The sequence below is a fragment of the Columba livia genome, chromosome 5 (genome assembly GCF_036013475.1).
Source record: "Columba livia isolate bColLiv1 breed racing homer chromosome 5, bColLiv1.pat.W.v2, whole genome shotgun sequence".
NCBI classification, from domain to species: domain Eukaryota; kingdom Metazoa; phylum Chordata; class Aves; order Columbiformes; family Columbidae; genus Columba; species Columba livia.
The window spans coordinates 13,902,456-13,914,893 of record NC_088606.1 but is presented as its reverse complement, the minus strand read 5'-3'; the positions used below and the strand labels follow the sequence as shown (position 1 = coordinate 13,914,893).

The window sequence follows — 12,438 nt, the reverse complement described above, 5'->3', positions numbered from 1 at the left end:
TCAGTTTATTTAAAAAGAATGTATTTTATTCAACTAGAAGTATACACTATCACAATCTCTTACTTCATTTTACTAAAATATTTCAAATGAATGTTTTACACACATTATCAAAAAAATCTGTACTATTACTTTCCCTCCCCAAAAAAGCCAGTGGTTCAATAATAGGTAAAAACGCGTGCTAAGGTCTAAAGAATTTTGCTATATACACAACAGCAGGTGCTAACTTTTCCAGTTCTTTGTAAATCATATACAGAAAATATAGCAGGGCTGTAAGATCACAGGTTTAACAGAAATCAAACTTTAAACTGATTTCTAAAGCAGCACAAATAGACTTTCCCCACATTATGAAAAATATACAATTTTATCACTTTACAGTCATGCACTTCGAAAAAGATCAGTAGTACTCTTCCCCCCCAGTTTCTAAAAAGATAAAAGGTCACTTTAACACTGATTTATTTTAGTATCTAATATTTGGATAAAAATGTGCCATTCTCAAACAAGGTTTGTGCTCAGCAGTCTCATCAAGGTGCAAAGAGCCAACTGAAGCTGGTTACACCACAGCATTTCAGGAACTGTTACGGAAATGCCATCCACTTCAGTCGCTCCAACAAAAGTGAAGGATGTGATTTTACTTCCCTTAAGCAAGCAAAGTCCATTTGTAAACAGTGGATGCTTTTTTTGCCAGAGGATTGCAGAAGCCAGGACTTCACTCTTAAAGAGATTACTTGGATTGTTGCCCCAAATATATCAATTTAATGGCCGCTATTTCAGGGGATGTTCCCTTCTAAATCAATGTACAAATCTCTTTGGGTGGTTTCCACTGAAGACTTAGTGCGTAGGTAAGTGAATTTAAATATGTGTATAAAACATCTTTTTAGACAACTGAGAATTCAGCACGCAGTTCATCCCGTAAAGTCTTTGAGTGTCATTTTACCCCAGGAAGACACTTGAAAGCTCAAGTGGAGCTAAGGATGAAGAGTAGCAAGCCTAAAAACCCCCAAACAAGAGCACCCCAATGTACAGCACTCTCATGTTCTGTGAAATCAGTGATGCACATCTTAGATTGAAGATTTATGCTGCAAATTGGAATCTTAAAGAAATGGGATAGACCCTACAAGTATCAAGACTGTTCAGCTCACCTACCGGCTACTCTACAAACTGGCTCTTTAGGATTTGCAGCCCTGATGGGCCTCAGTTGCAGCACTGTTGCCCTTTTAGGTGGAAAAAAATGAGCTTTGTCTGAAGTCATTGGGTAGATTTTGAGAGAGATTTGATAGCATGGAATACCTGAAAAAGAATTACATAGCTGGTGAGACTAGTAATCTGATTAGTAAAGCTCTTGTTGAGAGGACCTGCTAGTCTAATACGCTCCTAAAATAGCAAGCACGTCATCAAGACAACTCTCTACAAGTGCTGGCAACATTTGCATTGCTTTAGTTAAAATTCACTAATGTAAATTAACTTTGTTCCAAACATGCTTAAATTCTCTGCTTAACCCAGTCATCAGATGCCACCAAAATTAACACAGGCTTTCCAAGCAGATAGATTTAACCCTCTTTTTGACATCAGATGTTAAGGAAGAATGATGCCTCTGCTTTACATCACCTTTTCTGGTATGAAAATCTCAACATATAAATTGTACAGGAAGACAAGTAGCCAATGGGTGCCTAGAAACACGAGGTCAAAACAAAAAGCAAAGAGGAGGAAATCTGGAATCTTCTAAAGATGCCGTGTTTTAATGGAGACAGACACTAGGCGGGGTCTTTCCAGACACATTGGATATAAATATTAGAGTGAGCTAGCTCAGCGTTTGCTGACTGAGCAGTAGTAAGAAATAAACCACTGGTGTGTGTTTTGGGGTGGTTTTTGTGGTTTTTTTGTGTAAATAACTTACTCATCTAGACTGGTATTTTTCTGCTTCTGCAATTAACAATGAAGTGGTGCTTACTCTTACTGGTTCCTATGTAGTATTTGGGTTGTATCCCTTCTCTGTTTTTTTACTGGTTATAGATCTCAGCTCTGACACTCCAAATTCTTTATCCAGGCAGCTATGTTATCGTATACCATGGGACCAATTACCTTTCATAACTTGCAGCATGAGCTCGTTGGTATTGTATCAGCGCTCCCCGTTAATACAATATCACAAGTCAAGAACTCAACTGGTAGAACAAATTAATTCAAGAGGAAGAACCTGTCCAGCTAATTCAGCTGTCTATAGCTGTGACTGATTCTTGTGGAGAATAAAGGGAGTGATGGAGCTTGAGGTCATTAAATCTTTGAACTAATCACTAAAATCGATGCAACTTTTGAAAAGGAGGCTTTGATCTTTTCACATGCCTGTCTCTAAAATTATTTTACACCAATTATTTTAATAACCAAGCCCCACTTCCTTGGACTATTGGGAAAGAACATCTAATAAAATAGAGGGACAGCTGCTGTGACAACTTGGAAAAGAAGGGATCAAGTTCTTACAACTATACAAGCAGCTACTCCACAACAGCAAAATATGAGTCCTGTTGTTTTATATACAACCAGCAGAAGAAGAAAAAACCTGCTTGTTTTGGTTCATTAACAAAAATAAAGCTTGAATGGCAGGAAGTAGTCTCACCCAACAGCCTGTGTTTGTGGAGATTTTATTCAGCTCTGCAAGGTTGTTGTTTGATTACCTTACACAGGAACCAGTATAGGTGAGGCATCCAGCAAGAACATTAAAAATACCCAAATCTTCCTTATGTGAAAGATGAGCTGCTCTCGAAGATCCTGTGAAAGCCATAAGCACTGTGATGATGGCAGTTTCCGCTGAATAATTTTGTAGTGAAAGCTTTATAAGAAAAGGGAATACTGGCGTGTGGCTAAGTGACTTCAGTTCATTCACATTACGACTGCAGAAATCTTGTGTCATTTGTTCATTAAAAATAGTTCATTAACAGCTGATACGGAGTCTCAAGCCTTTCTGTTCGTTTGTATGATGAGTGCCACCACGTGAGGTACAGAGTGGTACCGGTGGTTTTAGCTCACCACTCAATATCGTACACAGCGCCTTGTGAAAACAGTCACATGTGATTCTTCAGAATAAGGGCCTCCAAAAGAAGGGTTAGCAACTCCAGAGCCTGGCAGGCAGTAAGCCAACAAATTCAAATTGCTCTTTCCTTGGTGCTGCCTGGAGCCGCCAATGCAGCTGTGAATCATTGACAACTGGGTGGACAGGAGCGATACAAACTGTGACCTCCACAGGTTAAGGGTTCTTCTTGTTCCTCTTAAAAATTCTCTCAAGTTAGTTAATTCTACAAACAGACCATTACAACAAAGCAGGTTTGAACTACAATAGAAATTATGCAAGTCTGGCATTATTGGATGGTTACCCATTGAACAGTAGTTCCAGAGCACCACAGCCTGGGAATCAGGCCTTTAGCTGCCATATTTACACTATTGTTACAAAAAAAGCCAAAAAAAAAGGAAACCCTGAAAACACCTCAAGCCCAACTCCTAAACAACAGGCAGCCAGAAACGCTGAGCTCTGCCTCTGTGGTCTTCGCAGAATCCATCATTTCCAGCCTCCAGGACAGTGTTCCTACAAGGGACCCTTGAACTGGTTTCCCGAAAGATGTTGCCTGATGGAGGGTTTGGAGCTCGCAGCATCACCCAGCTTTCGCCAGACAACCTGTAAGAAAAAATAAAGGGGTAGAGGGGAAAAAGACATTAAAAAAAAAATAAAAATAAAAAGCCTCTGATGAGTTAGTAGATCGAGAGAGGTCCTCCTTCCCCTCTACTCCACCCTGGTGAGACCACATCTGGAATATTGTGTCCAGGGAACTGCTGGAGAGGGTCCAGTGTAGGGCAACAAAGATGATTAAGGGAGTGGAGCACCTCCCTTATGAAGAAAGGCTGAGGGAGCTGGGTCTCTTTAGTTTGGAGAAGAGGAGACTGAGGGGTGACCTTATTAATGTTTATAAATATATAAAGGGTGAGTGCCATGAGGATGGAGCCAGGCTCTTCTCAGTGGCAAACAATGATAGGACAAGGGGTAATGGGATCAAGCTGGAACACAAGAGGTTCCACTTAAATTTGAGAAAAAACTTCTTCTCAGTGAGGGTGACAGACACTGGAACAGGCTGCCCAGGGGTGTTGTGGAGTCTCCTTCTCTGGAGACATTCAAAACCCGCCTGGACATGTTCCTGTGTGACCTCACCTAGGCGTTCCTGCTCCAGCAGGGGGATTGGACTAGATGATCTTTTGAGGTCCCTTCCAATCCCAAACATACTGTGATACTGTGAGTTGTAGCATTTTCATATTTGCAGTCTGAAAGGCACAAGAAGCCGTTTCCTAGAGCTGGGCTGTAATTCTCAGCAGAGCCACTGGGTGGCATCGGTGCACCAGTTTCCGAGGGAAAAAAATTGATGCATTTTTCTAATTAGTCTCTCTTGAAATTAGAACCATTTTTGCCTGGGGTAATAGTATAAAACCAATACTCTAGGTTCAGAAGTTAAGTTCAATGGTAGGTCAGCTCTGCCATGCTTACGGAAATAATATTACCGTGAACAGAAAAGATAGTGAAAAAAGATAATTATTAAAATTATATATATATATAACTTTCTAAAAACATACATTTTATCACCCTAGGGCCACTGGGGTAAGCAAGGCTGCTTTTTAAAAAATAAGAAACTGCAAAGCACTTCATAGCTTCTTTGAATCTATTTAAAATGAAAATTTAAAGAAAAAACAACTGATGATACACAAACACAAATGAGTCCATTTGGGAGGATGAAGTTATGGCATTTTAACTTTCCCCCTGCATGGCTATAAGGGAACATGGCATTAAGCAGATAAAATATCCTAAAAAGCAGGCCTTCATTTACTCTGGCTTTGGCTTTGCTTATAAGGATCCAGGAACCAAAGCCAAGTGCCTCAGCCCTTGCCAAGGATCCTTGCAGTGATTTAGCTCTGCAAGATATACTTGACTTCTTTACACCCTCTTGTTAGGGTTGAGGTGGTTTTCAGAATTTAAACAGAGGGTTAGGCCCCTCTCTGCTGCTGTGAGGCACTAAATGATGCCTTTTGGGCTGACATCCAACATGGACTTCTAAAAGAGAAGGTTCCATGAGCATCCTCCTCCCTGTTGTGGGCATCGCTGGTACTGCTGAACAGCACATTCCCAGCCGCAGGCGACATGCAGCTCAAGCCACGTTCTAGCAGAAATCCCAAACTCCGTTCAAAGCCAAAGTGTGGCCAAGGTGCTTTGAGGCTGGAGGTGGCTGCCACAGCAGCGGACACCACAGAGCAGAGGTTTGGTATGAACACTCACCGTGCAGGATGTGGCAAGCTCAGTTAACAGTGTGGTTGCCCAACATGCTGGCAGTGCTAAAAGCACAGGGTGATGCTGTTCAACAGCTTCAGACATCAATATTCTCCCTCTGATTTCATTTTATGGTTTAGGCTCAAACCCATTCAAGCTGTACAGCTTTAAATATAGCAACCAGTTGCTGCTCAGCCCAAACCAAGTCCCTAAGGACACGGAGTCAACTGCTAACAGGAGAGCCTTTGGCACAGCTCTCGGTCAGACAGACCAGCTACTCTGCACCCTTGACGGCAGCACATTTGGAAGTATCTGCTGAGCAAAGGCTGCTCCATGCAGCAAATGAGGCACTTGGGTTACTAACACCCAAACTGGAGGTCAGCAGAACCTCCACCTTTCCTTTGTGCCTGTGGATCTCACATCAAACAGGGCTTGTATGCATCAGACCCCTGCTCCTCCATACTTCTAACAAAAGGCCACAAAATAAACCCCTGGAGTTGCTGAAAGGAGTTATTACATTGCACATTTCACGAACAATCGCCTTCTCCTTTTCACTCAGGTCTTCTTCATAGTTGTCTTGCATCTGCCTGTCCAAATTTTCATGCACCTCAAGGACCTACAAAAAAAAATATTATAAAAGCATTATGCTCCTCAAATAATTAAGTGTACCTAACAACCTAATTAACAAGCATTTAAACTGGCAGGATTCACAAAGCCTCAAGAGTCAGAGTACTGCAAAGGTGAGCATGACACCAAGTTGGGCACCTCCATCCTCTCCCTTCCCTGGTGATGGCATGCCTCTGCCCCACCACCCTGCTGGAGGACCATGAAATAATTGGCAGTGCGTTGCCTGTGCCCATAAACACTTTTCTGCCAGGAAGGCTGCTGGTGGTCTCACCTTCCAGGCAGCCCCCCAAGGCAATCCTCCAGCAATTTGTGCTCCCTCCGTTCCTCTCTTTTGCACAAGAGGAGTATCTCCACTTCCTTCTACTTATCTGAGTCATGGGGCAACTGCGGTCAGCCCAGGCCAATGACTTTTAGGTCTAACAGGGTTTTAGCCATCAGGGAAAGAGGCAAACAGAGGCTGTACCACTGAAAAGCAGAGTATTACCCAATCTGCAGCTTAAGTGTGTGGCTTGCAGTCAGCCATGAACTTTCAGGTCTTTAACAGACATGGCTCATTTCACTCCTCTTTTGGCTGAAAATTGTTTTAACTCATTTAGTTTCTAAAGGAACTCTGTAGAGGCCCACAATGAGAGTAAGCAAGAGACGGGCTGTTAGCACTAGAGATCCCAATTTGATTTCTGGCTCTTACCCACTCCCTCTTCGAGCAGGATGCAGTCAGGCTGCAAAGAACAGGAACAGGGCAGGGAATAAACCAGTATTGCCTCTCAGGACCCTGCATGCTGACTGCAGCCCTCTGAAGGCACATCCCCACCGAATCTGGGTCACCCTCTCCTTGTGCCACAGACACCTTCTGAAGATGGAGATAATCACCTGGACTTCCCGAGCTTCACTTTAATCCCCGTCTGAGCCATTACCACCCCCGGTACATGCCCCCTAAAGGTATGGGAGCAGGTGGCCCTTGGCCAAGGGCTGGCACACAGACACATCCCCTGCACACACAGCCTTGCCCAGGGCTGCAGCCACAGCCACACGGTGACGTTTACCAGCTGCTCCCTGAGTTCAGCTGGTACAAGTACTGATGAATACAGGTCATATACACAAAGAGCTGGTGCCTGCCTGGTCCTCCCCAAGGCCCTCCGTTTTGCTGTCTTTCCTCTCCTGCCTGGTGACAGGCCCAGGGACCTGCCTGCAGCCCTCTGCCTGGAGGAGCGAGGCATCGCCTTTGCTTTCCCTCCCGCTCATGACTACAGGGCTTTCGCCATTACATTAGCAGGAGGAAAGCACTACAAAAAATGGAGACATGGCTGCAAAAGCATAGGAATAGCCTGAAAAGGCCAGGGAGAGGGGGAGGAAGGATGTGAGACTCTCTAAGGAGGCTCTGCTCTGCAGCTTGGAGGGCATCTCAGAGCAGGTGCTCCCAGGTCTGAGAAGAGCCACATTTCCTTGCAGAGACAGAGAGGTTACAGCTCCAGCTGACACCCCAGACCTGAGACGCCTGGTGCATGTGTTCGTGGGCCCCCTGAACAACACCCAGACTGGTGGCTGGGCCACATTTGTAGATTTGCCAAAGGAAGACAAGTAAATGCATTTGAAAACAGCTCAGAACACTAAGAAAAAATGGTGGAAACATCCTGCCTGTGACTTAATTTCTTAGATTTCAGGTTGACAATGTTTGAAAAGGGAAAAAGTCCGATTTCGAACCACTTTCTTTGAAATGGCACTTGGAGACATATTCCCCAAGCACCAATCCCCAGGCCATGTGTCACTGGTAAGCTACAGCACACCTATGTGGGTGCTGCATCCCCCCACATGCTGCCCACACCTCACACCCCTGGGAGCCATCCAGAGCTCCTCACGTCCCACCTGGGGCACACATCATCCTGGTCACCCCTGCAGAGCACCTGACCACAGAGGTGAGGCTGCCTGGGGCTACAGGCTGCCTTTGCTTCCCTCTGGAGACACAAGGACCCACAGGACCTCCCTCCATCGCATCCGCGTTCATGCAGATAGCCTCTCTGGATGCAGTGTTGCACGAGTCGGGCATATCACAGCGCAGAACTGCCTTGAGATTTTGCTGCTGCATCTGTGCTGACCTACATACCTCGCCCAGGGCTTTGCCACTGATGAGCAAGGTGGTCAGCTCAGCGTGCAGGCTCACAGCTCCTGGAACCACCCAATGCTGTCAAATAGCGCGGGGTCTTATTCACCACGATACATCCACACACATATAAATCTGTACAGCAGGTGTATTTGTGCGCGTTAAATATTCATACACCTCCTTGGGAAGCACAGAGCTAGATGCAGAGCAAGTATGAGTTTCACCCTTTGCTGACGTATGCAGCACCGATTGCCCCACGAAACGGGATACCAGAGTAGATTATCCCTCGGTCTGTCTCAGCACAGCAATCCTGCTGTACTCCAACTGCATTATGAACAAAATTAGGTCATTCTCCTAGGGCCCTTAACCTACTTCTAAAATGCACCAGCTAGTTTAACCAACATAGCTGGGACCAATCTTTGCACAAATAAGAATTAGCTACATCCTTTCTAAGAGGAGAGGAAGGGCAAAAGAGATGCAAAAAGTACATGCTGACAAAGAGTGCATCTATTTTTTGCTAAAGAGGAGGGAATTAATTATTGATCCAGCTGGACTCACACATCGAACTCGCTCATCTGGAGTCAGCGTGCCCCCGACGCTGGGCTGCAAAGGCAGCAGCCAGAAGGATCACATCCCCGTGCAGAGCGCCAGGCTGCTGGGCTGGCAGCTCCGCACCGGCTGTGTCCGCAGGACAAGTGTCAAGGACAACCACGGTTTAGATTAGTTAAAGATCACATCAGCTCCAGCTTCTGCTTCCACCAGCCATCAATCTTTCAGGTACAAGAGTCCCAGCAGACTAAAAGAAACTGTTTTTCTATGATTTGCACTGAAACTGTATTCCCTAGTCCAGGAGGTGTGGAAAGATAGCACAGCCTATTTCTTTCAGTGGAAATGTCTTTTAATGTACATGAGGCAGAGCTGGAGCTGAAAGCTGATCAGATGGAAGTTATGGTTGTATTTCATTTTTGAGTGACTTGGGACTTGTTTACCCTGGAAACCATCTTGCTCCCCACGCCCACCCCACATCTGGGTAGGCACTTTGTAAAGATAGGTTAGCATCTCGGGTATGGGAAAAAGGAAAAAGCGATGTGGGGTGATAAAACTCTACAACCTACCCTGTAAAAAAGCCATGCTGGAAAAAAATACACTCTGAAGAGTGAAATCACCTCCTGAAGAAAGACAGGAAGGCCTCTTAGTGCTGACCCAGCTGCAGCCATTCTCAGATCCTGCCAGGCGCCTCCTCAGCTGTTTGGAAGGTTAATGTTCCTCCAATTACACTGCTGGGGACTACGGATGTGCCCCCACGTGAATTGTCTATGGCTCGGCTAAAGCTCAAGGACCGTGGATTTGGTGTGGATCTAAGAAACTGGTGTGGATCTAAGAAACATGTGTTTTCTGACATATCCTGACCCAGGAGCCTACAGAAAACATACAAATGTACCCCAGGCTTGAAGCGGCTCACACCATCCTCTTTTTTCCTCTCCACTGAGCTGCACCAACAGCACTTGGCCCTTTGCAGACACACCAGTGCTATGTGAACTCTCTGTGTCAAACACCAGTCAGTGAGGGCAGCCAGCTCTGCACGGGCACAGGGCAATGCCCCGTGCAGGGGAATGGGGCTGGGCCAGGTACTGCTGCTCATCTGCCTGAAGATGCCACCCCCTGAAGACAACCTGCATCTCACTCTCGATGAGCACTCTGGCTTGTCTGGCTTTCTCCCTACCCATACATCAACTGTGAGGGATAGCTCAGGTATATTTAGTTCTCCCTCATGACTGCACTGAGATCTGTGAACGAGGCAGTGTCACCTCAGTCACCCAGTCCATCACATCCACTTCCTGACTTGCTGCACTGGCGCTGTATAGCCATTCAATGCATATTAAAAACAAACAAACAAACAAAAAAGAATCAAAGAGTCCCGATGACTGCATTAAAGCCTTGGAAGGGGAGTTGAAAGTTGAGGTGTTTCTGTACCAGGAAGCACTTTAAGATTGAGAGATGCTTTCCAAAGGGTACAAGCCTCACTGATTTTATTAATTTATAAGTCAACTGGCCAAAGCACTGGGGAACACAGCATCCTGCTTCAGCAAGGGAACAGTCTATATGCTCTGCTACGACTTTTGCCTAGTTTTGTGAGGGCCAAATCCTGCCTTACCCAAGATCAGTGGAACAGACTGATCACCTGTTCGATGGCTCTGTGCACATGGGAGAAGTCCAGACTGATGCTGTGGGGGCAGCTGGGTTATAAGCTAAACGTTGCTCTCTTGCACTTGTCTCCTCTTCACCTCCTCACATCTTTAGCAGGTTTGCTCAATTCCTAAGAAAAGTACTTTGATGTTCAGTGAGATACTGAGCTGTAGCATATGTACCTTTTATTCTCGTTAGCAAAAACAGCTGTTAGGAGTGCCAACCTGTCATCTTGCTCCTTATTTAGTTGGCATAAATAAACAAAAACTATTTCAGAAGCAAAAATAAAGCAAATCCCTAAACACACTCAAGGAAGAACGAACTTACACTAAATGGCAGGCACATAGCTAGAGTTCAGCTGCCAGAAAAAGCCAAGGAAGAAGCCCAGGGGACATTACACAGATGGGTGCGGACAGAGGCAATCCAGAAGCCAAGAGTACACAGTCCCTCAGTGACCTTTGCTTAGACACAGAGCTGCATCCCTACAGCCACACCACTTCTAGACAGACTTGCCTGCAAGCAGCCCACAGCACAAGTGAAGCCAACTTTCATCTTGCCTCACCTCTCCTTGTGGTACGTAGCCAGCCTGCTACAGCAATAAAGACATTTACACAACCAAGAATGGCCTTTTCTAATATCTGATGTGTCTTGTTTGCAGGCAACCTTCTCCTCAAGGAAAGGTGATGAGCTGTATCACAGGTGGAGAAGGTCTAAGCTGGTTGCTGCATCCAGCTTCTCACATGCAGGGGCTGGCACTGGAAAAGCTAGTCAGTCCTGCAGGGTGCAAATAAGGCCTACTCCATATGCTAGAGCATGCTGTGGCCAAAAATGTTATCTTCTACCCAGTTTAAGGTCCGCAGCTGGAGACCAACAGCCACAAGAAGGGAGGAGGTGAGATTGAGACCATGACCAGGTTTCCTCAGTCTTCTCGGTTTCCAGCTGGTCTCTGGACATCAGCCACAGGTTGGAAAAACAAACAAACACCTCATCCCTCCCTGCCACACTAACCTACAGAATTCCTCTTCGCTTCAAATGTGAGAATATTTTTAAACCTAGGTGTGTGAGCAGGACACATCATGTGAGATCATTTATGCCCCGTGAGATGTGACTGCTATGGCACCTGCTTCCCGACCCCAGCTGTGGCACCTCCCAGGGTTTTGAAGACAGAAACACATACTCCGCCAGCCAAATCATGAAACTGCAGAGAACTACTTCTAGCCCTTCCTAATGATCAACAAAGTGCTAAAGTAGAGGAATAATAATAATAATATGCACAAACAACCAGTCAGCCAACTTCCTTTCAACTCCTTTATGTGCATCACTGTGCCAGACATCTCAAACTTAATTTCCAGATTCCAAGAATCTTCCTTCCTCATTAATTTTCCCATCCTTTCCATAAGCTTATCAGACCACATCTTAAAACCATTTATGTTCCTGCCCTTACTAAGAAACTCAGTCCTATAACCCCTAAAGCAAATATGAACCTAATTTCCCCCCAGAATGTATTCATAAACAATTTATAACCATTTGATCTTGTAACTTAAAAAATATTTTTATCCCTGCTTAATATATTCCCTCACCACCACCTCACAAAATGCAATGAAGAGCAGAAGCAGAAAGGTAAGAACTCCAAGGTTTGGGAAGAAAAATCCAGCCGCAGTAGTTGGGACTACATGAGGGCTTGGATGATTACATACCAGTGAAACTGGATTAGTACAAAGTGTCAGAAAAACAAAAGGTATCACATGAGTCTGCAACATTCTGCAAGACATCAGTTTAGCAGATCCGTATGCATACAAACACAGAAGAAATGTCACCCCTGAGCACAGTACAAGTACAGGATGGAGCGGAACTTTCTGATAGTGCAGAACTGTTCACAACAAGTAAAGAAGAAACTTCTCCAGAAAACACGGGTAAAATATACGCAGGCAAGTGAAGTGCCACTTGTGTGGTCAGGACTCCTTTGGAAACTAGTAAAAACTGTACCAAAGGTATTTTTTAATCCCTGGGGCTTCTCTAAACCCTTCTCTGAGATCCAATGAGAGTTATATAATCTGGGTGTAAAAAGCCTCAAGTAAGCTGAGAAATCAAGATTTTCAGCTTGAAGGATCTTTTATAATTTAAATTCAAATTTGATCCAAATGAAACCAAACGTGTGTTTCCTTTTGTAATTCCTCACACACCATAAATGCATAGAAGATTAACTACTTGAGAAACAGTGACACTCTATATC

General features: G+C 44.8%; 1 protein-coding gene across 2 annotated transcripts in view; it reads right to left on the bottom strand.

Moving 5' to 3' along the window:
• Positions 1 to 4: 4 nt before the first annotated feature.
• The window catches only part of CCDC85C (coiled-coil domain containing 85C), a 116,741-nt gene continuing 104,307 nt past the window's right edge, over positions 5 to 12,438 (bottom strand). For both annotated transcript variants that reach the window (XM_065063528.1, XM_005506102.3), the window contains 2 exons: positions 5,811 to 5,909; positions 5 to 3,661 (listed from right to left, as the gene is read on the bottom strand). In XM_065063528.1, the coding sequence (XP_064919600.1) occupies positions 3,572 to 3,661; positions 5,811 to 5,909 (189 nt within the window). In that variant the 3' untranslated portion in view covers positions 5 to 3,571. The remainder of the gene's footprint in view (positions 3,662 to 5,810; positions 5,910 to 12,438) is intronic.